The sequence below is a fragment of the Halichoeres trimaculatus genome, unplaced genomic scaffold, assembly GCF_033239565.1.
Source record: "Halichoeres trimaculatus isolate MK-OKI-2021-1 unplaced genomic scaffold, fHalTri1.1 fHalTri1_scaffold_5, whole genome shotgun sequence".
Lineage (NCBI taxonomy): Eukaryota > Metazoa > Chordata > Actinopteri > Labriformes > Labridae > Halichoeres > Halichoeres trimaculatus.
In genome coordinates, this window is record NW_027437183.1 from 34,266,134 (window position 1) to 34,292,935 (window position 26,802).

A 26,802-nucleotide genomic window follows, 5' to 3' on the forward strand; every position below is an offset into this window, starting at 1 on the left:
GAAACTAACCTGCTCTGTGCAGCTTTATCTCAGGGATTAAAATCACATTCAGTAGTTCTCTTTGGCGCTGCAGCTCCTCTTCGTATCCAGATTCTGTTTCTTCCATGTCTCTGGTGACCACAGCGAGCAGCCGCCGCTCGAATAAAAGATAAGATTTAAGATTTAAGATTTAAGATCCTGAAATCTGGACATCTCCTCATGTCCAAGAATCAAAGAAGGGAGAGAAAAGTAAACGGCTATGTCTTTTCTCTGAGGAGAGTTAAAAAAGAACGAGACATCAGGGCGAGTCTTCGGCTTAATCACAAACCGCCCCTATTCACTATTCTGGGGCCTTTTTCAAACCACCCCCTACACACTCTCCCTACCCATTACCCCTCCGTTTGCGCGTTCTCGCGGAGGGTCCGCCACATTAAGGGCCATCCCAAACCGGTCCGTGGGGAGGGGTAGTGGGCAATAAAACCCTCCATAAGCGGGGCTGTTTCCCAAAGCCAAGGTACCTTGCCTTGCCTTGGTCTGATGTGGGCGTGGGGTGGGCGTGGGCAGGCATCCACATCATCAGTCGCTGCCCAAGTGCTGTTCCAATGTTCATGTCCTCCGGAGGCATATGTCCTCCGTTTGGTTAGCATGTGGCTAATTGACCAAGGATACACAGGTGTATCCTTAGCTGCCTTGCCATGGCTATAAATACCCAACATGCAACGCGTGAATCTACAAAAAAGGAAAAAAAAAATGGAAGGAAAAGACGCACCAGCGGAGGCGCGTGGTAAATTCCAAATTAAATGTAAGTAACAAAATACACCTCTGAAAATAACAACTTATACCATGTCCACCACTTAACTATTTTGTGTGTCACTCACATAACTATAATTACTGAGAAGCTGCACCTGCAGAGTGTCAATGATGTGACAATAAAAAAGCAGAAAGTGTAGAAAAGTGGCAAGTTATGACAATATTTGAAGCCGTCTGAGCTCCTCCCACAATATGCCTTTGTAGGCTGTTCCATTAGCATCTCCTTTTGAGCAGAGGCAGGACACTTGCCTTGGATTGGAAGGAAGTGGCTTCGGAGGCACTGCCTACCAAGGCAAGGCAAGGCAAGGTACCTGGGCTTTGGGAAACAGCCCGGGTCTGCACGGATGCCGACTCGTTGAACACGTGCAGCGCTAAATTGTGTCCGGTGTGAGCCATGCAAGAAGCAACATACAAATGTCAGTTCCACACATATGTGCCTGCACAAACACTGTTAAACTAACACAAATATTTAATAAGTGCAGATGTTATCAACTTAAGATGTACATGTCATTGATTAAGGCCTGCCTTGCTATTATTCAGACAGTTCGTGTTTGAGTGTTTAATATTAACAGGGACTGTCACAAAACAAAAGAATTCATTCAAGTGAGAGTGAAACATGAAAAACTCTTCAATAAAAAAAATAAATGCAGCCAAAGAAGCGTGGGAGTAAGTTTCTTTTGTATTTTCTACGTTATATTTTCTTTTTCTTATTTTCTTTGTTTATCTGTTTCCGCCTGAGATCGAGTGAAGTTTCTGTCCCAAAGCTGTATTTATACCCTACACCCTGGTGAAGTGAACTTCATTCAGCTGCGAGGGGAGTGTGTAGGGGGCGGTTTGAAAAAGGCCCCATCCCTCTGTTTGCGCGTTCTCGCGGAGGGTCCGCCACATTGAGGGCCGTCCCAAACCACGTAAGTGTGGCACTATAATGGTGACAAAAGTACTAAAATAGTTGCCCCCATTTCATTTTTTAAGGTCACACAAGAGTACTGTTAATGTGTGTCTTCTTAGATTATAATGTTTCACCAGCAGAGGGCGCTCGGTGCTTTAGGTGCCACATCAGTAGCTGACGTGAAGAAGCAGAAGAAGTCAGTACTACTGAAACCGAATGAATGCAGAAGCTGTGTCCCAATTCAGGGGCTGCAGCCTACGGAGGCTGTAGCCTCCGGAGGATCCAGCCTTTGTAGCCTGCGTAGACAGCAAAGGCCGAACTGAATTGAGACGGTCTGGTCTACGAAGCATTTTCTGTTTGTCACCCTCGACGTCACACAGCGCCGCCCTCACCAGTCAGGCTTACATTACTTTTAAACACACGTAAACCAAAACCTTACATTTTAAACAGGATGATTTTTACTATCTTTTTATGACTTTGCGTTATTATTATTATTATTATTATTATTATTATTATTATTATTATTATTATTATTATTCCTATTGATAGAGTATAGAACCACCATTTACATGAGAGTAAGGCAACAACGTACATTTTCAACATTTGATCAAGTGCTGGGGGGATGATAAATAAAAAAGTATAAAATACAAGCTGCTGAAATGATTTAGTGTGTTTTTTTTAATTCCCTGTGAAAAATAAAAATAAAAACAAAAAAATAAAAACACCAAGTTTTTTTCCCAAGAGAATTAACATTTATGAACATATTTTTATACAACAATGAGATGATTTATAAAGAACTGCTTTTATATTAAGTATATTACTTGAAAAGAGCCCAAACAGCACATTTTCACACAGAAAAACTAAATATTCTTTGATGTTTTAGAAACACAATCACATAGTTGTTGCCAGATATCCCTCATATGTGGATAAAACAGGACTCCTTTTGAAGTTTGGCCGTGTCCATTATGTTCGGTGTTCATGCGCAATGAATCTTGGGATATGTGGGGCTATGAAGGATTCACCGAACCCGTCCTTCGCGGCCCCCGAAACGGAGGATGGATTCGTCGGCAGCATTTGGAGGAGCCTCCGTATTGGGACAGCCTCCAACGCACCGCTGTGACGTAACCAGTCTTCAAATCCAGCCTCCGTAGGCTGCAGCCCCTGAATTGGGACACAGCTACCGAGTCCTCCTGTTAATGTGTTTTGTTTTGCTTTACAGGTAAGGTTGGGATACAGACAACATCTAAATGACAGAGAATAGTAGTTCAGGTTACAGGTTAAGTGCCTTAAAATGTGTGACTGAGGTGGCGATTTGGAGTGAGTTCGTTTGGTTTTGTGTATGACTCTGCGCCGCGACTGAAAGCTAGGCTGTAAAATGGCGGATTTGCCGTCCGCTGCGATCGGGGTAATGAACCGGAGAGAGAAACAGGCCCATTTACTGTTTAGAATAGTAATTATCCAGGTTTATACATGTTCAAGATGTTGATGGTCTGCGTGTGTACACAAGTCTGCGGCCGAGGCGCATGTGCGGTAGTGTGGTTGTGTCTGTGTGTTTGTATGCCTGGTAGAGCTGAGCCGTGAAACAGAAGTGTGGTGCTGTAAGAGCGCGAATCTGTGAGTCGCGCTAGAATCAGTTTGGTTTTTATCATGCAGTGTTGAATTAAAGTAGCAGTACGTAATTTTGTTAGTCAGAGCAAAGAGACCTGCTTCATGTTAAATTCAGGTACATGATATTGATAAATAAATACAGTTCATTCAGGTACATGATATTGATAAATAAATACAGTTCATTCAGGTACATGATATTGATAAATAAATACAGTTCACTCAGGTACATGATATTGAAAATATGTCATTATCTTTATATTTCATGAATATAAGTTAAAAAGATGTTCAGTTGCAGAGAGTATGAGACTGGACCAATATATTTCAGTAGCTGACATGAAGAAGCAGAAGACGTCAGTATTACTGAGACCGAATGAATGCACTGAGTCCTCCTGTTTACTGTGTTTGTAGAGGTGTCCCAGTCCGATATTGATATCGGATATCGGTCCGATATCGGCAAAAAACCAAATATCGGTATCGTATCGGAATGAATCTAAAATCTCCGATATAAGCACTCTGATATAAGCAGTCCATTCCAGACCCTGCTCCTGCTGTTTTCATTTGATTTATTTAGGTTATTTTCTGTGTCTTCTAATTTATCATTTATTTTATTCAAATACTAGTATATTCTTATGTTTAATGTTAAAGTTTCTGTTACCCATTGGTTAATAATAAATGGGTCAGTTTTTCCTCATACCTACTGTTGCTGACTACTGTTCTTTGTTTGAATAAAATCACTTAATCAAGCCTTTTCTAACATGACAGACATACTACAAAATAAGTAATAAAAGTATGTATGTTTAATGCTGATATCGTATCGGATTAACATCGGTATTGGTCAATACTCAATGCTGCAGTATCAGTATCGTATCGGAAGTGAAAATGTAATATCGGGACATTCCTAGTGTTTTGTTTTGCTTTGCAGCATTATTAAATGTGTTGCATCAGAGAGGACCTGGCCCATCATTTCATAAGTGTAACATTGGGCAGAGGGGTAGTGGACCATTCAGCTCTTAAACAGTGAGCCTGTAAACAACATATAAATATAAGTGCCATATGCGTCAAATATGTTCCCCACACCTCTATCACACTAACAGAAACTCACAAGAAGTGTGGTTTAATAGGATTTAACGAAACAAGCAAATCTTACTCTATGCTGACGTTTGAATCGATCATGAAGCCCTAGCACCTTAAAATGTGAGCAGTATTAATTAATTTGTTCAATTGGAAATGTCAGATTGTGATAGCATTGAAAGACATGTGATCACTTCAAATTATTAAAAGTATAATATAGCTCCTGTCATTGTAACGGCTTCTGTTTTTATGACTGTAAAGAAGAAAAAAAAAACGAGACAGCTGGTGCGGCTCCAAACTGAGAATGAGCCCCATTTCACACACACAAAAGGCAGGGTAGCAGGTATCTGCCCTATCCCAATGAAATCCATCTGTGTCACTGTTAACTCTATGTCAACCTAAACATCATTTTGGAAACATACATTTCTTATCAACCCTGCACAGCGATCCTAGCGACTCGCAATCTGTGCCTCAGCGTAACAGCCATACACGGGGAGCGTCTTTCAGTTGCCATGGCGACAAGGTTTTCCGGTGAAGTGAAGAGGGCCTCCCATACCTGCCGGACATGTTTATACCCTCCACCTTCAATTAAAGGATAAGTTTGGTTAAAACAGCTTTTACATTGTTTGTAGAATGAAGTAGAACAAAATACTCACCCAGAAGGTTTTCCTGATCCAAGCAGTGCTTCGGGAGATATTTAGACCCAAAATCATGCAGCAGACGTCAGTATTATTGGATCCATCGGGGCATAGCATTAATCGTCTAAAAACTCATGTTTTTCAACAATATTCCATCATGGTCCACTCCGGGTTAGTCCTCTGCTGCAGTCTGTGTGGAGTGGAGTGACAATACTTAGACACTATCTAAGTATTTGGGTGTCAAAGACACATCTTTGACACCCAAATACTTCTCAGCTTCAACTTCTCACAATTATCTTTATTTTTTCTGTCTTTTGTTTGAACTGATCTGCACAATTGATCACATATACCATAAACAAAACCAATTTATCCATCGTCAGTCCTGCTATATCTCCCACTGTCTGATCTGTCCGTGTTCTTGGCAACTTGTTTGTCTCCTGTTTTTCTCTGCCTCTTTGGCCTTGCACCCTTCTCACTGCCTCTGCATAGCTGAGGTTTCTCACTGCTTTAACATGTTCAATCTCCACAGCTGTCTTCCTTACTTCACATCACCACCAAACGTCACCCTGTGCTGTCCTCCACAATTACAACACTTGTGCTGTTCTCTCTTCGCACTCTTCATATCTGTGCTCTCCACCACATTAGGACATCTCTACTTCCCTTTACAAGCTGCAGCAATATGCCCATACTTCTGACATTTACAGCAGCAAAGTGGGGGAGGTACATAAGCCCTAACAGGAAAGCTCATGCACCCGACTCGGACCCGTTGTGGTAGTTCATTCCCCTGCACTTCCAAAAGCACTGACAGACTGTCCAGCCGCTCACCATTCACTGTTCTCTGTGGTTTCTTGACTCTACTTACCTCAGCTCCACTAATACTCCTCTTGAGTCTCTCCAAATCCTCATCCACAAGAATGCCTGTTGTCACTCCCCTCACCAGTCTCCTCTCACCCAACACTCTCCTTTCACTCACCATTTTATTACAAAAACTTTCAATCTGTAACGCTTTGTTCTTCTGTTCATCTGTTTTACATATCACCAACAAATTTCCATCCCTCAGGACTTTGGCCGTTTCCACCTCTCCTATCTTTTTCTTTATCTCTCTTGACAGTGCTATATGACCCACCTGTAAGTGTTCATCTTCCCTTTTGAATGTTAGAATTATTTTAAATTCTTCTCTCACTATCTTTTTACGGTTGTCTTGTTCCTGATCAAACCCTCATCTCGCCTGTTTACCCCTGACCACCTTCCTCTCTGACTCTCTACTACACTCCAGCTCCTTAACTCCATGTCGTCCTCCTCCTCTCCTTGGGTTGCCATTCTGATCCAGTCACAAACCAGTTTATGCCAACCACCAAGTCAAAATTAAAAAATGTTTAACACTCGCAAAAACCAACTTTGAGAATTGTTTGAAACATGCGCAGCATCTTCACTTCTAAGCCTGAGCCAACGTAGGAAGCATCTCAACTTGACCAAGGAGAAGAAGGAATGGACTGTTTGCCAGTGGTCCAAGGTCTTCTTTTCCCATGAAAGTAAAGTCAAGGTCCAAGGGTTTGGGGGAAGATGGGTGAGAAACAGAATCCAAGCTGCTTGAGGTCCAGTGTGAAATATCCACAGTCAGTCATGATTTGCGGTGCAATGTCTGGTGCAGGTGTTGGTAAACTCTGCTTCCTTAAATCCAAGGTCCCCGCAACAGTCTACCAGAGTGTTTTAGAGGACTTCATGATTCCTTCTACTGAGAATTTGTATGGAGAGGCAGATTTCTTCTTCCAGCAGGACCTGGCCCCTGCCCATACCACCAGAAGCACCAAAACCTGGTTTGATGCCCGTACCATCACAGTGCTTGACTGGTCAGTCAACTCGCCGGACCTAAACCCCATTAAGAATCTATGGGGGATTATCAAGAGGAAAATGAGGGGCACCAGACCCAAAAACAAAGAAGAGCTGACAGCAAGCATCAAGGAAGTCTGGGCTTCCATAACTCCCAGGCAATGCCATGGGCTGATTGCCTCAATGCCACGGCACATGGAGGCAGTGATTGAGGCAAAGGGATTCCCAACCAAGTATTGAAGATTGACATATCGATTTGAAAGTACCATATTGTGATTGGTTTGATGTGATCCTAATTTTTTCTTTTATTTGCTGCAAAAACTAAGATTTCTTCACAGCATTCTTGAATTCCTGTTTCCGTGGCTTTTATGAGCTAGAAGCCCAAATTATGTAAAAATAAATGAATAAATATTTAAGATCATTTAAATTGTAGGCCCTGAATCTATAATGTATGAAAGTTTAAGTTTTTGAATGGATTTATGGAAATAACTTAACTTTTAGATGATATTCAAAGTTTTTGAAAAGGGTCTGTATTTCAATTACAGGCCAAACTTCAATGAAAATCCCCTTTGTTCAGATGAAAACCAACCCCTGAAACCTTCGCAGCTCCCATTTTGTTGTCCCCCTTTCTCTGTCTCTCTCTCAACAGTTGTTTTTGCACCTAGTTGTAAAATGAAGGACTCTTGTCTGATGTAAGATAGTACACCATGGTACAACAAACTGCTTTATAAAAGATGTTCATATGTATCATGTTTAACTAGATTTAAAAAAAACAGAAGTAATGGTGTTTGGTCCCAGTGGCCCGTGTGACCCCCCTCCTGTTGACTTGGGCCCTTTGGCAGACTATTTAAAGCCAACAGTGTCAAACTTGGGTTTTAAGATGGACAGTGATTTTAAATTGGATCGTCAGATTAGCTCAGTGGTGAAGTCCAGCTTCTTTAACATAAGGCAGCTAGCTAAAGTGAAGCCTTTTCTTGCACAGCAGCACTTCAATACAGTAATCCATGCTTTTATTACATCTCGGCTGGATTACTGTAACGCACTGTACCTGTGAGTCAGTCAGGGCTCCCTCACACGTCTCCAGTTAGTGCAGAACGCAGCTGCCCGGCTTCTAACTGGAGCACGTAAGAGGGAGCACATTACTCCCATCCTGGCCTCCCTCCACTGGCTGCCTGTGCATTTTAGAGTCCATTTTAAGATTCTTTTATTTGTTTTTAAACCTTTAAATGGTCTGGCCCCCGTGTACCTCTCTGAGCTCCTCCATCCCCACGCTCCTTCTCTGTGCCTCAGGTCAGCTGATCCGCTGCTCCTGGAGGTACTGAGGTCAAAGCGTAAGCTCAGAGGGGACAGGGCTTTCTCCCCTCCACATAAGACAAGCCCCCTCACTGTCCGCTTTTTAAAAATAAGTCTTAAAACCCATTTTTATTCTTTGGCTTTTAATCCAGCTTGAGACTCTGCTCATGTTTTAGTGTTTTTACGGTTTGTTTTAGTTTTTATTAATTGTTTCATTGTTTGAAATAACTTTTTGAACAATATCACAAATTATTTTACTATGTGCACCTTTGTTTTAATGATTTATTTGTTTTATTTACTCATTTATGTCTGCACTACTTTTATGTACAGCACTCTGTTTCAGCTGAGGTTGTTTTAAAGTGCTTTATAAATAAAGTTGAGTTGAGTTGAGTTGAGTAATTTATTTTAATATGCTTTTTACATTTTTTCAATGACTTTCAATAACACATACTTTATAACTCTGAACACAAAGAAAGTCTACTTCATTCAAAACAGGTGAAGAGGTCTTCCTCCAAACTGTGTCTTGACATGTGAAGCTGCAGATGAAGGGAAAATAAAAAACCACAACCAAATAGCTGAGAAGTGTTCTTCAGTGATGAACAATCGTGTGGTGTCAACTCTACTGTGTAGTTAAATCCTTTCCTGCATTCAGATCAGCTGCTGACAGGTTTTTTCTTTTGTGTGGACAAGCATATGCCTTTTCAGAGTAACTTTTTGGCTAAATCCATTTCCACACTCAGAGCAGCTGAAAGGTTTTTCTTTGGTGTGGACAAACATATGTCGTATCAGATTTGCTTCACGGTTAAATCTTTTTCCACACTCAGAGCAGCTGAAAGGTTTTTCTTTGGTGTGGACAAACATATGTCGTATCAGATTTGCTTTTAGGCAAAATCCTTTCCCGCATTCAGAGCAGCTGAATGGGTTTCTTCCGGTGTGGGCAATCATATGTCGTATCACATTTGCTTTTCGGTTAAATCTTTCTCCACACTCAGAGCAGCTGAAAGGTTTTTCTTGAGTGTGGACTACCATGTGTAAAGTGAGATTGTCTTGACTACGAAATTTTTTCCCACACTCAGAGCAGCTAAAAGGTTTTTCTTTGGCATGGACACGCATATGCCTTTTCAGGGTAACTTTTTGGCTGAATGCTTTCTCGCATTTCAAGCAGCTGAAAGGTTTTTCTTCGGTATGTACAAGCATATGCCTATTCAGACTTGCTTTGTGTCTAAATGCTTTCCCGCATTTAAAGCACCTGAAAGTTTTTTCTTTGGCATGAACAAACATATGTCGTGTCAGATTTGCTTTTCGGTTAAATTTTTTTCCACACTCAGAACAGCTGAAAGGTTTTTCTTCTGTGTGGACTAACATGTGGAAAGTGAGATTGTCTTGACGACTAAATCTTTTACCACACTCGCAGCAGCTGAAAGGTTTTTCTTCAGTGTGGACCAACATGTGTCTGCCTATATAATCTTCAAAAGTGAAACTTTGACCATACTCAGAGCAGCTGAAAGGTTTTTTTTTGGCATGGACAAGCATATGCGTTTTTAGACTTACTTTGTGTCCAAATGCTTTCTCGCATTCAAAGCAACTGAAAGGTTTTTCTTGAGTGTGGACTAACACATGTAAAGTGAGATTGTCTTTACTACAAAATCTTTTTCCACACTCAGAGCAGCTGAAAGGTCTATTTTCTGTCAGAGAAACCACATGATTGGTTTTATCAGGATCAGGACAATTGTTCACTTTTACAGTCTCTGCTCTTTTGTTTGTGGCAGTTTTTGATATTTGAAGCCAGTCTCTGGTCTCCTCCCAGTCATCTGCATCAGTTTCAGACCCTGATCCAGTATCTGATGAGGTTTCAGTCTGAACCTCATTCTCTAAATTCTTTTCTGGATCTGAGCCCCTTGCTGGTTCTGGTCTTCCACAGTCCTTTCCACCAGCTGCTGTTTCCATGTGGTCAGTGAGTCTCTGATGAAGCAGTGAAGACTCAGGTTCCTCTTCATCATTTTCACTCTTCATATGGACTGAAGGAAACAGGACCTTGGTATCAGCCTCCTCCAGTCCTTGAAGCTGCTCTCTTCTCTGACCGATCCACACTTCCTCCTGTTCCTCTTTAATGAGTGGGGACTCATTCTCCTCCTGTTCCTCTTTAATGAGTGGGGACTCGTTCTCCTCCTGTTCCTCTTTAATGAGTGGGGACTCATTATCCTCCTGGTCTGGATAGGGGCTCCTCTCCTGCTGCTCAGGGGGAAGCTCCTCTTCCTTCACTATTAGTAGCTGAACATCTGCAGGACACAGTGAACAAATATTGATGAGATATTAAATCATCTTCCTGATGGAAAAGAAAATCTGAAAAAAAAACAACCTCAGGATCTTTATTTTCAGCTCTGCTGCTAAACTGTAATGAAAATCTCATTTACTGGACCAATGATTACAGGAGCCTCCTGCTTGTTGACACTCTGGGCCTCATTCACAAACAGTGCGTACAAACAAATTTGTGCCTAAATCGTGCGTACGAACATTTGACACAAATCTGTGATTCATCAATATTTTCTTCCTTGAATTTGTTCTTACTCTGTGAACAAATATAGAAGCTCCTCAGACCATACGTATGCTCAAATGATGATGACCAGCTCTCTCAGAAATGTAAACACAGACTATTTTAACTAAATGCATGACATACTTTAACTACTTTCAGTAAAAGAAAAAAGCCTTTAAAAGAATTCACAAAAAACTGTGAATTGACTAAATGTATCAAAAAAACTGGTGCATATTCACCCTTTTTATACATATACTAGTAAATCTTTAATTAAATACTTAGTTTTTTTATTTAAAATCTCACAGTTTTGATGTTAATGAAATGGTTGGGTTTGGTAAACGAAGCGTCTCTAATGGAGGTCAGGTATAAAGACATTATTATATGAATTATTTAGGGATGCTGGTTACTTTATTCTTGAGCTGATACAGATAACCGATAACTTTCTGCTTCCAAATTCAAAGGCTATTTTCTCTGCCTACAAGAACTAAAATCAAAAAGTAATACCACAGTTTAAGAGTACGATACATAAAATATTTTTTAAGTGCATTAAGTCTTCGGAAATATAAACATTTATCGGGACCTAACTAACTCCTGTGTCCTTCCGCGCAGCGCTACTGCGCTCCGTCCCCCCTCCTCCTTTCAGCTGTAGGGAATGTAAACAAGCTACGTTTCGAGCGCTGGTTCTAGCCTCGTGTAAGTTTGATCAAGTATCGTAATTCTTTTGTTTGTACTCTAAGGATTGTGAGGCAGCGTAGGAAATTCAAAATGAGTGACTATGACAGAGACGATGAAGTTCCATTCACTTTGGAACCAAAAGGATATCTGCATGAGCCGGAGTAGCTACACAGAGCTGCTGCAGATAGCGACTGAAAGGAATACAGAGGAAACATCTACAGACCCAGTTAGTGCGACAACAGTGTTATAAGTTATTCGGCTGCGGGTGCTGCCATTAAGTGCAAGTTTTATTTATTTATTTATTTTTTTGGGGGGGGTGTGTGGTGTGTGTGTGTGTGTGTGTGGGGGGGGGGGGGGGGGGGGGTACAATAATCAACAAACCAACTGCATGCAAAGCTGCAACAGTATACCTCAATCTTCAACAAAATTCAGTAATAATGCTAAAAAAATCCTAACAGCTGAGTCATAGACCCTCTGACTCATTCTCCCCCTGAGGGCAAAGAGGAGAAGGGTCAGATTAAGTTCACAAGTGTTCCCTAAACAGATAATTTTTCAGACTTCTCTTAAAAGTAGAAAGGGACTCTCCGGATGGTATAGAGTTAGGTAATTCATTCCACCATTTGGGCACAACAGAGGAAAAGAGTCTGGCCAGTGATTTGGAGCCGCGCTGGGCTGGGAGCACCAGGCGTCTTTCACAAGCAGAGCGGAGTAGGCGAGAGGGAGTGTAGACCTGGATGAGGGACCCCAGGTTGGCAGGAGCCATTCTTGCTAATGTTATATAAGCCAGGAGAAGAGCTTTGAATTTGATTCGAGCTGCTACTGGAAGCCAGTGAAGAGAGATTAACAGTGGGGTGACGTGCTGTTTTGGGCTGGTTAAAGACCAGGCGTGCTGCTGCATTCTGGATCATCTGCAGAGGTTTACATGAGGAAGGCCTGCTAGGAGGGAATTGCAGTAGTCGATGCGTGATATCACAAGGGCCTGTACCAGAAGCTGTGTAGCCTGTTGTGTCAGGTAGGGTCTGATCCTCCTGATGTTATAGAAGGCATATCGACAAGACCGTGAAATTGAGGCCACATGTAGCTTAAAGGTCAGCTGGTCATCAATCATGACACCCAGATTTCTGACAGAGTTTGTGGGCACATGTTGATTGGAAGCAAGCAGGAAATTGATCTGTAATTGGACTGAGGAACAAGCAGGAAGGACAATAAGCTCAGTTTTGCACAGATTTAGCTGAAGGTGGCGTTCCTTCATCCATGTGGAGATATCAGCCAGACACGCTGATATCCGAGCTGGGACAGTTGTGTCATTAGGAGGAAAAGACAGGAATAGCTGAGTGTCGTCAGCATAGCAGTTGTAGGAGAAGCCATGAGAGCGGATCACTGCACCAAGTGAGGTGGTGTATAAGGAAAAGAGTAGGGGACCAAGCACTGAACCCTGGGGTACCCCTGTTGATAAGCCATGTCATTTAGACACTTCTCCTCGCCATGACACTCTGAAGGATCTGTCTGTGAGGTAGATTGATTGGCTGTTTGATTGCTATAGCAACACGAGTAAAGTTAGCAGCCTGGCTAACACTAATAACCGCAGCACCGTGGTGGCAGCACCCGGTTTTGTTTCTGCTATGTCAAGTCACAGTACTGATATACTCCGTTAACCCCGTAGGCAGCATAAACCAGGAAGCAGCAACCACAGCTGTGCTAACATCGCAGACCACCCCGTTCACAATCGCCAGGCAAATGAAGATGACAGCAGAAAAAGTGCAGGAATGCCATAGGGTCGTCACAAAGTTCACTGTGAAGGATCTCCAGCCATTTGCTACTGTCAATTCCAAGTGGTTTAGGTAAATAGTTAATAGCAAGTCCACTTGAAGTTAGCGTGAGCCTGTCAGCTGTCCTAATATTAACTAAATGTGTGTTGCTTTTTTCGTGATGATGTTAGGGAGATGACCAGAGCCCTTAACCCAGGTTACACCCCCCCTTCCAGAGAAGAGTTGTCAGGCACCCTCCTATCAGCTTGGTACGAAGTTGAAAAGAAAAATCTCATAGCTGAGCTTGCTAATGAGTCAAAAGTGGCCATAACCAGCGATGGGTGGACAATTATTACACAGGACCACTATGTCACTGTCACAATCCATTATGTGAATGAGGGCAAGTTAAAGCAGAAAGTCCTCTCAGCCCAGGTAGTTTAAAAAAGTCATCACAATTTATCTTTGAGAATATATGCAATATACATGATAAATTTATTAAATAAAGATAAAGATAAAGATAAAAAATACTTTATTAATCCCAGAAGGGAAATTCATTTGGTTTGTGGCTCATCTTCCAAATATTAAAGAGTTGAAGACTCTGGTGGCTGCAGGGAGGAATGATCTTCTGTATCTCTCCGTCCTACAGCGCACAGACGTGAGTCGTCCACTGCTGCTTTTTCTCTGGTCCAGGATGGTGTGGAGTGGGTGATCAGTGTGACGAATGATGGCCTCCACTTTCTTCTGTGTATACCTTTCCACCACAGCCTCCAGTGAGTCCAAACTGGATCCAACCACAGAACTAGCTCTCTTCACCAGTTTTTCCAGTCGCCTCCTGTCCTTCTGCTTTAAACTATTTCCCCAGCAGACTGCACCATAAAACAAAGCACTGGCTACCACGGACTGATAAAACATCTGCAGCAGCTTTCCACAGACATCAATTGATCTGAGCTTCCTTAAGAAAAAGAGACGGCTCTGCCCCTTCTTAAAGAGTGCATCTGTATTAAGGGACCAGTCCAACTTGTTGTCTAGATGAACACCAAGATATTTGTAGGATGGCACCACCTCCATGTCCACCCCATGGATGTTAACTGGCTGATGGCAATCTAATCTCTCTCCAGCAGCTGTCAGAGGATGAAAATGAGAAGATGATGACTGACGCAGGGCTGGGTAGGAGTTTTGCCATCTCCTTAGCTTTCTTTTTGCCTCTGAGAAGCATTTGTAATTAGGGAAGCACAATATTGGATTTTTGCCGATATCCGATTTGCCGATATATCGAAACCCCTTTTGGCTGATACCGATAATCACAAGTTTGTTTTTTTCACTGTAAAGAAAGCTAAGTCTATCCTGTACTGAAATTTATATGTTACTCTTATTGTGACGGTCTTATGTGTTTAAGAAACACACATAGAACAAGACAAAAAACATTTGATTTTACCATAAATATGAAATGTATTATTTTTTCAAACTCAAGACATTCAGTATTGAAATACAGAAAAATAATTTCTTTAGATCACATGAACTTTAAATGTACAATGCATTTTTAAACATAACCAAGTTGCATTTGATTATTTTAGAGCTGCTGTAACAACCTGGTGACAGACACAGAGCTCTGCAGTGCAAATAAATGAAGTGCTACAATTTATTTAAGGAGCTTATTTTTCAGATGGAAGATAATAATAATCCTAACTGAATAGCATCTTATCGGCAGGAATTTTCATATCTGCCGATACCGATAAACATGTTTTTAAGCTTTTATCAGCCAATACCGATATTGTGCCGATAATATTGTGCATCCCTATTCGTAATGCATTATTAAAGCTTCATTATTACCTTGTGATAATAAAAAACAGGTTGAATCTTTGAAAATCTTAAGTCTTTATTGTTTACACAAAATTGTGTGTTGTAGTATGGATAACAGTATTGATAAGTATCGATACCAATAAGGAATATCTGTATCTTTATTAGAGCCTGACCAATATGGGATTTTTGGGGCCGATGCTGATACCAACACTGGGGACGAAAAAAAAAGCCGATATCCAATATATCGGCTGATATATAATAAATCCATTGATATACACGGAAAATATAGTGTATATAATCATAAATCATTATAATACCTATATGATTAAAGACAGAGACAGAACACTTTTAAATTAAAACAAGGAACTCAAATTATAGAACTGTCAACATAAGAACTGTAGTGTAAACCAATGATTAATAAGAACAAGCTGTAAACACAATAGTAAATACAGAAGTCAAACGTTAAACACAGCAAGTATTAAAAAAAATTAAAAATGTAAACTCACAATGAGCAACTTAAACAACGTTAAAACCCCGAATCATTTTCTTACATTACATAATGGTGGACGTGTGAATTAACAGTAGCATTTATCTCTGTTTATCTCACAAAAAAAGCAACTAACACGATGTTAAAACGCCGTTCCATAGTCTTACATTAGATAATTGTGGACGGAGAGGGCGGGCGCTCGGGCAGTGTGCAGCCCAACACACAGACACACAGGAGCAGGAGCCACAGAATCCTCGTGGAGCAAAAATTTTTATAATCAGCTACATTTTGGCTGATGTCGATTAATCGGTGACAGGCATAATCGGCCCAATTTATTGGCCTGACTGATTAATCGGTCTGGCTCTAATCTTTATCGATAAAATCATAACCATATCGGCCCTACTGATAACTGTTGACCGATAACACACACACTCAAACATGTATATATTTACCTAAGATCATGACATGAATTCGATAAAAAAAAAAAATACTGTTATGATTGCAGTAGGACTGCAGCAATCAAATATTCGAGTATTCGAGTATTCTACAGAAAATTCCATCAAGTAATTGAGTAATCGGATAAAAACATTTTTGTTTAGTTAAAGAGCAGTTTTTCTTTCAAATGAAAATTTGTTTCAAGCAAGTGTAAAATCAAGTGACTTTGGGTGATAAATTTTAAGTTCAGTGTGATCTGACTAGATATAAGACATTTCAACTAGGAATTCAAACATTCTTGAAAGATTTTGAGTCTTTGCAGTGTTCAGACTAAGATGATGATCCCTGCTTTGTTGGAGCACATATGGCTCCATTACTACTTGATATTTTATCCTTCATTGACCTGTGAGCTAAACTTGACAACTGCCCAGTTAGCTCTATTATGTATTTTTTTTTTATCTTCTTCACTCTTCAGTGCTGTGTTTTACAGATTAACTAAGTGACCAGCATACACATGCACAGTCTTACTGAGTGTGGCTGGCACATTTCCTTGATAAATGAACTTTAGCCACTCAGTCTTTTCTTCTTCCTAGATGGGAAGCTTGTGCATGGAACAATGTGGCTGTTTACAGCCCAAAACAAAGCAGTGATGGCAGTGATGGCAGTGATGGCAGTGATGGCTGCGGGGAGGGGAGTGGGCGGGTAGTGGGTTCTGGAGGGTATCTGTTCCAATTAGGTCAGACTTGCTCCTGATTGGTCAAAAAAGGGAATCGCTGTATTCTTAACAATTCTTAAACCTTAGCCTCTGGGTCATGTCTGGTAAATTTCTTGGATTTTACAAAAGTCTATAAGTCCCAGTGGCCTTGGTTGAGGTTTGAGAAAACTTTGAAGAAGTCCCACATAGTCGATCCATGTTTTCTGTTTTTAAGTGTAAACATGCTGTGCTGTGTGCATGTTCTGCTGCATTTAGGGTGTGATGGAAATTCGCTGTTCTTACAATCCCACTCGTGACCTGATTCAGTTCACTGATAAGAATGTTTTTTCCCATCACTAGCTGGGAGAGAATCAGGCATGAATCATATGGGCAGCTTAGCAAACCAAAATACGCAACTACATTGGTGTTTCAAAAACCTTGTAGAAAATTACAACACTAAAACATTGTACTAAACAATATTTAGTGACTCCTAAACCTGTTTTGTTGCTTGAGAGGAAAGTGAAGGGTCCTGTCTTTGTCTGACGTACTGTCGCCTTACCAACAGAGACACACCGAGGCATGGAATCCAGTTGAGGTGGCTTTAATGAAGCGGTGATTTGCACTTCTGCACACACACACTGTATGAATCCAGGCACAGCCAGTAGTAAACAATCAAAAAGGCAAAACGTTGCGATCAACAAAAATTACGGCTACCCCGCTCCCCTTTCTCCATCCTCTAGGCATTCACCACCTGTGTCCCGTGACCCAAACTTCCGATGGTTACCATAGTAACCACAAACACCACGTGACACATATACACTGCATTATAGCTCCTACACGATACAATTGTTCGTTTTAATGTACTTATATGAAATGAGGTGCAGTTCTGTTGCTCCACCTTCAAAGAGCGCATGCGCCCTCCCGCGGCCAGGGGAAACAATTTCTGACAGGGATAAGTACATTGGTACCTGTGCTCTAAGACATGTCAGTGTGACGTTAGTAAATCCTGGTTATAACCAGCCAGTCATCTACCAAGCAGAGCTAACGTAACCTCACTCTTTATTTACTGATAGACTCTCAAGTTTGAACAGACCACTGCAGAATAACTGCTGACTGTGGGTTGGATGGACATTATCACAAACAGTTTAGCTCCTGTGTTAGCCTTTAGCTCGGACTGTATCACTGTCATGCTTAGCTCTCTTCTGCTCTTCTGTCCTTTTTCTGCCTGACAGCTAGGCTTCTGTGTCCACCATCACTACAAAATTGATCACAGAAATCGTATTTAAATTGAAAATAAATCAATGAATAAACGAATGGAAGAACAATGGGGGTTCGTGGCTTCGTCGTGTACGTCATGTTACAGGCCTGAGCCCCTGATAAAGTCCTCAACATTTAACCAACGATTTGTATCTTGAGTTCGTGGCCGACGAAAACAAACGGATGTGTTTTCTACATGAATTAAATCGTATTAGGTCAGAGCTTACGTCTATCAACCTTAGCTACGGGCTCGATTCCCCTTAACATAATCAAACACATTTCCAGAAACTAACCTGCTGTGTGCAGCATTATCTCAGGGATTAAAATCACATCCAGTAGTTCTCTTTGGCGCTGCAGCTCCTCTTCGTATCCAGATACTGTTCTACTTTCTTCCATGTCTCTGGTGACCGCAGTGAGCAGCCGCCGCTCGAATAAATCTTTATGATCCTGAAATCTGGACATCTCCTCACACCCAAGAACCAAAGAAGGGAGAGAAAACGATGTCTTGATGTCGGCGATGTCTTTCTCTGAGGAGTTTCAGAAATGGCTGACGGTTAGTGATGTTGCGTTCGTGAACGCTTCGTTCAAAAAGAACGAGTCATCTGGGTGAGCGAGTGAACTAAACTGAATCACTTACTGAAAAGATCCGTTCATTTCTCAACTGACGTTACGCTCTCCCCTCTTCTGTCTTGTATCTGTCTTGCTCTCTCAAGACCTTTAGGGTGGTCACTGTGGTCAAGCCAGCCCTCACTTGATTTTTCCATGCCTGTATATCCTGGGTATTGAGGTAAAATAGTTGGTCTGACAAAACTTCAAAATAAAACTCTCGCCCAAGTTTGGCAATCAGTTTGTCAGTGAGTATTAAATCATTGCTGACTATATGTGATTTCAAAATAAAAGCATTTGGAAAAACCTGGAACTCTGCAAATCTGCTCATATATTCAGACTAGGATTAAATGCCTATTAAAAATAATCAATCAACCACTTCACTTCAGGATGATAGCAGACCTTACCAGGATAATATTTAGTGCAAATGATACAATTCTGATGCATCATTTCAAAGTAAGAGCCTTTTGAAGTCTAAAAACTCATCTTACTTTTTGCTATATGCATATTCCAGAACAAGAAGGTAAAAAAAATCAATCAACCATTCCACTTCAAGGTGATGGCAGACCTTATGAGGATGAAACTGAATAAAAATGATCCAATTCTTATGTATCATTTCAAAATAATGAATGAACTATGAACTCTTTCACTGAGCTTACATCTTGCAATGTAAGAAAAGCAAGCAAAAGTAAAAGAAATAAAAATAAAATATCAATCAAACATTTCATTTTAGGACGATAGCAGACCTTGTGAGGGAGACATCCGGTGCATCATTTTAAAAAAAACACGGGGGGGGGGGGGGGGGGGGTGTCTAAAAAGTGAGCAAACGTCTTGCAATGTACATTTCCCAGAATAAAAAGGTCAAAACAAATAATCAATTGACTGTTCCACTTCAAGATGATAGCAGACCTTTTATGCTTTTCTAAAATACCAAAAGGTTATCTCAGTATAGAAGTTCAAAGGGCTCTTATTTTGTAATGATACATCAGAATCGGATCATTTTTATTCAGTGTCATCCTCACAGGGTCTGCTATTATCTTGAAGAGGAATGGTTGATTGATTATTTGTTTTGACCTTTTTATTTAGGAACATGTACATAGCAAGAAGTTAGCTCAGTATTAGATTTTAAAGGGCTCTTATTTTGTAATGATACATTGGAATTGGATCATTTTCTCTGGGTGTCTTCCTCATTAGGTCTGCTATTATCCTGAAGTGGAATTGTCGTTGATTATTTATTTATTTATTTATTTATTTTTTACCTTTTAATGCTCTTCTGAATTACAATTATGCTAGCTCAGTATTTGAATTTATAGGGCTCTTATTTTGAAATAATATATCAGAATTGGATCATTTTCTTTGGGTGTCTTCCACACAAGGTCTGCTATCAATCATTTAATGTTGCGTTACTCACTGACAAAGTGATTGCCAAACTTGGACGTGAGTTTTATTTTGAAGTTCCATCAGACCTAACATTTTACCGCAATACCCAGGCTACATGCGCATCGAAAGATCAAGTGAGGGCTGGCTTGACCGCAGTGGGTTGTCCTAGTCCCTCCCACTAGAGATGCATGCAGATGAAGGAAGTGAAGAGAGGAGAGAGGAATCAAGGAGATTTGTTTAAAGAGCAATGAGACGTCCTTTCCTCTGGAGCATCACATGAAGCGACATGTTTCAGTGATGATCACCTCTGGATCATCTGTCAGTCAGCTGTGACATACAGTGGCCCTGAGAGCTCACATCACTGCAACAACACATTAGAGATCGCGCTGCATGTACACGACACGACACGACACGACACGACACGACACGACACGACACGACACGACACGACACGACACGACACGACACGACACGACAGAGGTGTTTCCAGAGGACACTTAAAGCTATGGTCTATGATCTGAAACCCAGTTTGGCTGATGAGACACGTTTGAAAAACGCAGCCTCACTCACCCCTCCCCTCCGTGTTCCAAGATCCCCCCCCCCCCCGCTCGTATCGCCCTTCTTCACCTCCTAATAACACGGCCCCTCCGACAGAGCAAGCCGGCCGTCACAAAATGTAACAAACAAGACAGTCATCCTCCTTGTAACACACAGTGGTAGCTTTTTCAATTAGACCGGCGCGATCAAAACCATGAATTAGCCGGCGAAGCAGGTCTGACGTTGCCACTGCCAGCTGATCAGAGCAGAGCCAACTGTGAGCGAGGCTTTACCTTTCTCTGCGTGTCTTCACCAGCTCAGTTTACAATGCTAAAGATGTGTGGCTAACTTAAATCTATTGAAAGAGCCGACCTGTTCCGACCAGCAGCGTTCAGTCATTAGCCAGTATAGGCACAGACTAACCAGAGTTATTCAGCTGACATCTCCTTCTGTGGTAAACAAAGTCATTACCTGTTCAACAAAAACTCAGCTGTCTCTGCTTCAGTCCCAAATCCCTCTGCAGCTTTTTCCACCGGTCGTACATTTCTCCAATATTTAGTCTCTGTTAGCACCTGTATCGCTCATAATTCTTCCTTGCTTCAGCCTTTTCCTTGAAACGTTTTCGTTTTCTTCCCTTCCCTGTGGAGGGTAACAGTAACAGCTTCCTGGTTTCAGTCTTTTCTGGCTCTATGATGCTTTGGTAGCTGAGCAGCTAGCTGACGTGAGAGGGGTGGTGGGGAAGGACAAGGCGGGACCATGGGCAGAACGGTGCGGAGCAGGGGAGACAGGGGATTGGATGGACTAATGTACGAATCCGAAACGATGGAAACGGCGGTTCAGATTGGTCAATTATTAAGCCGTTTTGCAGCTGCTGTACTGAGTGAATCCGTGTATGGTTTGTTCTTTCGTTATTCTGTTTCAAAACAAAATGAAAAAAAATGAAAAAACTGACTTCTTTTTTTGTTTGTCTGTTTTTAAAACCAAATCGGAAAAACGGAATAACAGAAAAACAGAAAAAAAAAACATTTTTCTGTCCTGGTTTAGAAATGGAAAAATGAAAAATAACAAAAGATTGTGTAAAAATTGTTTGTGTAATATTTTGATGTTAAATGTGAACATCTCTATATAAAAATAAGACAAATAACTCACATTGAAGGTTTATACAGACATGTTCCTGAGCTTTTTTTTTTTTTTTTATAAGTAACAGATCGCTGACGATCCACTCCATCTTATCCGTGTGCATCAGCGCACTCCGGTATGTTTCAATGAGATCAGTCACTGCACAGTCTGCTGCTTTCTGATCTGCTCTCAGATAAACCAAGAAACATGATAATAAATGATAATGATAATAATAAAGTTTGATAATGATAAAGTTTTTTTCTCTCCCTCTTTTTCACCTGTTCTGCGAGCTATGACTCATTTCATGCATAACGGCTTTGCGCCTTAATTTCTCTTCCACAGCGCTCTCTCCTCAGTAAAGAGGCTGCATTTAGGAAAAACAGAATTAAAGTATACCAATAAGTAATTTTATAATGGCTAACTTCATGCGTAATGGCTTTGTGCCTTTATTTCTCATCCGCAGCGATCTCTTGTTGGTAAAGGAGCCTTTAGGATCATAAGAAATCAAATATAGGATTTAATGACTTCAATATTGGCTCACTTACTGTGACATCAGCTGTGAAAACACCAGATTATGTTATGAGACCTTCTTCAACATTGCGAAGCATGGTTTTTGTTTATTCGTGTTATTTAGCCCCTCTTCACGTCAGCTTTAAGACTCCTTCACCACCACAGAAGCACTTTGGTTAATCAGATGTGCGCTGATCAGTTGATCAGGGCTCTAAGACCAGGCGTAAACGCAGGCGCACCTGCCCTGTGTAGGCCCTCGCCGCGCAGACAGGTTGTGACCGGTGCACTTTGCAAGTTTCCTGCAGTGCCAATAGAGTAGCAGGGGAGCGCATCCACGCCTCCCTAAATGCCTGAGGGGAGGAGAAAATCTGTGAGTGGGTTTAACACAGCCGAGGGCTGTTTTCATCAATTAAATGAGCGCCTCTCCTCGCCTTTAAATGTGCGGCGGCTGCGGCGCAGCATCTGATTGATCTGAGTGATCCCCAGCACCGCGGAAACAGTGTGATGGAAAAACCTGGTAGCGGAGACGGTCAGAGCTGCTGTCCCTGCAGCAGGAGAATGGACAGTGGGGCGCATCGGAGGACACGAAGCGCGTCACCGTGTGGGCCAGCTCCTCTCTGATGTTTCTTGGTTTATCTGAGAGCAGATTAGACAGCAGCAGACTGTGCACTGACTGTCTCATTGAAACACACAGGAGTGTGCAGATGCGCGCGGATAAGATAGAGTGGATTGTCAGCGATCTGTTACTTAGGCCTATATAAGAAAAAAAGCTCAGGAACATGTCTGTATAAACCTTCAATGTAAGTTAATTGTCTCATTTTTATATAGAGATGTTCACATGTAATATCAAAATATTACACAAACAGTTTTGACACAATCTTTTATTATTTTCCATTTTTCCATTTTTAAAACCAGGATAGAAAAACGTGTTTAATTTCACCCTTACTGACTGCCAGAGGCAGTTCTTCTCACTGGATGTCTCCATCTCGCGCAAGTGCAGGTCGAATATTTATTTCAATAAAGTCACGTGTGACCCTGGATAACCCATGGAAGGTATAACTACCGGTCTCATCTGGGCACTCATTACCCTTGAATCTTCTCACTAACGCAGGCCAACTGCTGATAGCAAGAGCTAATTATAGCATTTGATGAAAGGACTGTTGCTTGTAGCCTTGAGACTGCTCAGTCTGAGTCGCGAGTTGTTTGTCCTCCAGAGGCTGCGACAAATTTCCCGTTTTAGGAAGGAGCGGCGTTAGCCTTGACCTTCACATTGGATGGTTAGCAGAGTGCCCCGCTGGAGCTTATCGAAGATGACCGGTAAGAGCCTGCACGCTCGGCATCGACCGATTCCTCTGAGGTATCGGCAGAGGCAGCGCTCTTGCTTCCCTTTCCACGATATCATGTAAGTACAGCTTCTAATTTATAGTTAACAGGGGCTAGGTGCTAACAAGAGCGTGTTTGCTTCGTGTAGCTGCCTTACTATCGTGCCAGTGACGGCGGTTTTCTCGCTGCCCTCTCGCTGAAGCTACTAAGTGTGCAGGTTTGACAATAAAAACGGTACTGACTGACTGAGTACAGATCTAACTGCAAAGTTAGCATAGTGCTCCCACCGGAGCTAACTCTAAGTTGTGCCCCTAACTGAAGCGCCAGTGACAGCCGTGCTCTCGCTGCCCTCTCGCTGAAGCATGTAAGTATTGAAAAGTTGACATTGTGCTTCCGCTAGTGCTAAATGTTGTTGTACCGATACCAGTGACGGCCGTGCTCTTGCTGCCCGCTCACTGACGCTTGGAAGTATTGAAACAAATAAATATCATTTATATTGTAGGCCCTGAATCTATAATCTATGAAAATTTAAGTTTTTGAATGGAATTATGGAAATAACTAAACTTTTACATGATATTGCAATTTTTTGAAAAGGTTCTGTATTTCAGTCACAAGGCAAACTTCAATGAAAATCCCTTTTTTTCGGCTGAAAACCAACCTCCTGAAACCTTTACAGCTCCCTTTTTGTTGTCCTCCTTTCTCTGTCTCTCTCACTCAACAGTTGTTTTTGCACCTTAATGTAAAATGAAGGACTCTTGTCTAATATAAGATAGTACACCATGGTACACCAAACTGCTCTATAAAAGAAGACGTTCATATGTATCATGTTTACAGACACAAATTTATTTTAATATGCTTTTTACATTCTTTCAATGACTTTCAATAACACACACTTTATAACTCTGAACACAAAAAAAGTCTACTTCATTCAAATCAGGTGAAGAGGTCTTCCTCCAAACTGTGTGTTGACATGTGAAGCTTCAGCTGAAGGGAAATTAAAGAACCACAACCAAACAGCTGAGAAGAGCCCTTCAGTGATAAACAATCGTGTGTTGTCAACCATACTTTGTAGTTAAATCCTTTCCTGCATTCAGATCAGCTGCTGAACGGTTTTTCTTTGGTGTGGACAAGCAAATGCCTTTTCAGCTGTACTTTTGTGCCAAATCCTTTTCCACATTCAGAGCAGCTGAAAGGTTTTTCTTTGGTGTGGACAAACATATGTGTTGTCAAGCTTACTTTACACTTAAACCCTTTCCCACATTCAGAGCAGCTGAAAGGTTTTTCTTTGGTGTGGACAAACATATGTCCTGTCAAGCTTACTTTACACTTAAACCCTTTCCCACACTCAGAGCAGGTGAAAGGTTTTTCTTTGGTGTGGACTAACATATGTGTTGTCAGCTTTCCCTTTAGGCTAAATCCTTTTCCACACTCAGAGCAGCTGAAAGGCTTTTCTTTGGTGTGGACAAACATATGTGAGGTCAGCGTTCCCTTTTGGCTAAATCCTTTTCCACACTCAGAGCAGGTGAAAGGTTTTTTTTTAGCGTGGACAAACATATGTGAGGTCAGACTTACTTTTTCGCAAAATCCTTTTCCACACTCAGAGCAGGTGAAAGGTTTTTTTTGAGTGTGGACAAACATATGTCTTGTCAGCTTTTCCTTTTGGCTAAATCCTTTTCCACACTCAGAGCAGGTGAAAGGTTTTTCTTTGGTGTGGACAAACATATGTCTTGTCAGCTTTTCCTTTAGGCTAAATCCTTTTCCACACTCAGAGCAGGTGAAAGGTTTTTCTTTGGTGTGGACAAACATATGTGTTGTCAGCACTCCCTTTAGGCTAAATCCTTTTCCACACTCTGTGCAGCTGAAAGGTTTTTCTTGATTGTGGACTACCACATGTGAATTTAAATTACCTTTACGACTGAATCTTTTTCCACACTCAGAGCAGCTGAAAGGTTTTTCTTGATCGTGGACTACCACATGTGATTTTAAATGACCTTTACAAGTAAATCTTTTTCCACACTCAGAGCAGCTGAAAGGTCTCTTTTCTGTCACAGAAAACACATGAATGGTTTTATTGGGCTCAGGACAATTCTGCTTTTTGACAATCCTTGCTCTTTTGTCTGTGTCAGATTTTGATATTTGAAGCCAGTCTCTGGTCTCCTTCCAGTCATCTGCTTCAGTTTCAGACCCTGATCCAGTATCTGATGAGGTTTCAGTCTGAACCTCATTCTCTAAATTCTTTACTGGTTCTGAGCTCCTTGCTGGTTCTGGTCTTCCACAGTCAGCTGCTGTTTCCATGTGGTCAGTGAGTCTCTGATGAAGCAGTGAAGACTCAGGTTCCTCTTCATCATTTTCACTCTTCATATGGACTGAAGGAAACAGGACCTTGGTATCAGCCTCCTCCAGTCCTTGAAGCTGCTCTCTCCTCTGACCGATCCACACTTCCTCCTGTTCCTCTTTAATGAGTGGGGACTCATTATCCTCCTGTTCCTCTTTAATGAGTGGGGACTCATTCTCCTCCTGTTCCTCTTTAATGAGTGGGGACTCATTATCCTCCTGGTCTGGATAGGGGCTCCTCTCCTGCTGCTCGGGGGGAAGCTCCTCTTTCTTCACCATTAGTAGCTGAACATCTGCAGGACACAGGGAACAAATATTAATGAGATATTAGATCATCTTCCTGATGGAAAAGAAAATCTGAAAAAAACCAAAAACAACCTCAGGATCTTTATTTTCAGCTCTGCTGCTAAACTGTAGTGACAATCTCATTTACTGGACCAGTGAAATGAAATCTGTGCGTACAAACGTTTGAGGCCCATATATGTGATTCATCAATAATTATTTTACTTGAATCAGCTCTTACTCTGCTAACTGAAAAAAGTGTGAATTGACTTAATGTATTCAAGAACCATGAAACTGATGCATACTGACCCCTAACATACATATAATAATAAAGAATCTTAAATTAAATATTTAGTTTTTCAATTCAAAATGTCACAATGTTCATTGTAAAATGTCACAGTTTGGATGTTAATGAAATGGTTGGTTTTGGTAAATCCAGCGTCTCTAATGGAGGCCAGTTATATCGTAACATTATGACATTATTGGATGGATTATTATGTGGACATGTTGTGGTAAACAAGGATGCTAAAACCTCGCCTCTTTACTTTATCCAAAACCAAGTGGCAACCTCTGGCCGTGAGAAAGGGCAAGTGAAGTCTCACAAAGCTCTGGGGCCGTCCTCATCAACTGAAGCCACAGCAACCCATTTAGAGCAAGAATGAAACGCTGTCACTGTCAAACCATATCGGCAATTAAAGTTTAGAAGAGACTGTCTGCTCGTCTTTACCTGCTGATGATTCTGTTCACTTACTAATTGATGATTGCATCATTGTTACACAATTAAATGTACAATGGACAATTAGGGCCACGTTAAAGAGAAAAAAAAGTTAATTAACGATAATAAAGTCATACATTTATGAAAATAAAGTCATAAATTTACGAGATAAATTTCAAAAACTTACAAGAAAAGAGTCATAAATTTACAAGAATAAAGATGTGAATTTATGATAATAAACTCATTATC

At 41.2% G+C, this 26,802-nt stretch overlaps 1 protein-coding gene across 1 annotated transcript in view; it reads right to left on the reverse strand.

The window, feature by feature from the left end:
- Positions 1–26,802, reverse strand: part of LOC141790352 (uncharacterized) — a 46,572-nt gene that overhangs the window by 12,550 nt on the left and 7,220 nt on the right. The window contains exons 2-5 of the mRNA XM_074670174.1: positions 24,326–25,849; positions 18,041–18,274; positions 8,770–10,397; positions 10–160 (exon numbers count right to left, since the gene is read on the reverse strand). Of these exons, the coding sequence (XP_074526275.1) occupies positions 10–160; positions 8,770–10,397; positions 18,041–18,274; positions 24,326–25,849 (3,537 nt within the window). The remainder of the gene's footprint in view (positions 1–9; positions 161–8,769; positions 10,398–18,040; positions 18,275–24,325; positions 25,850–26,802) is intronic.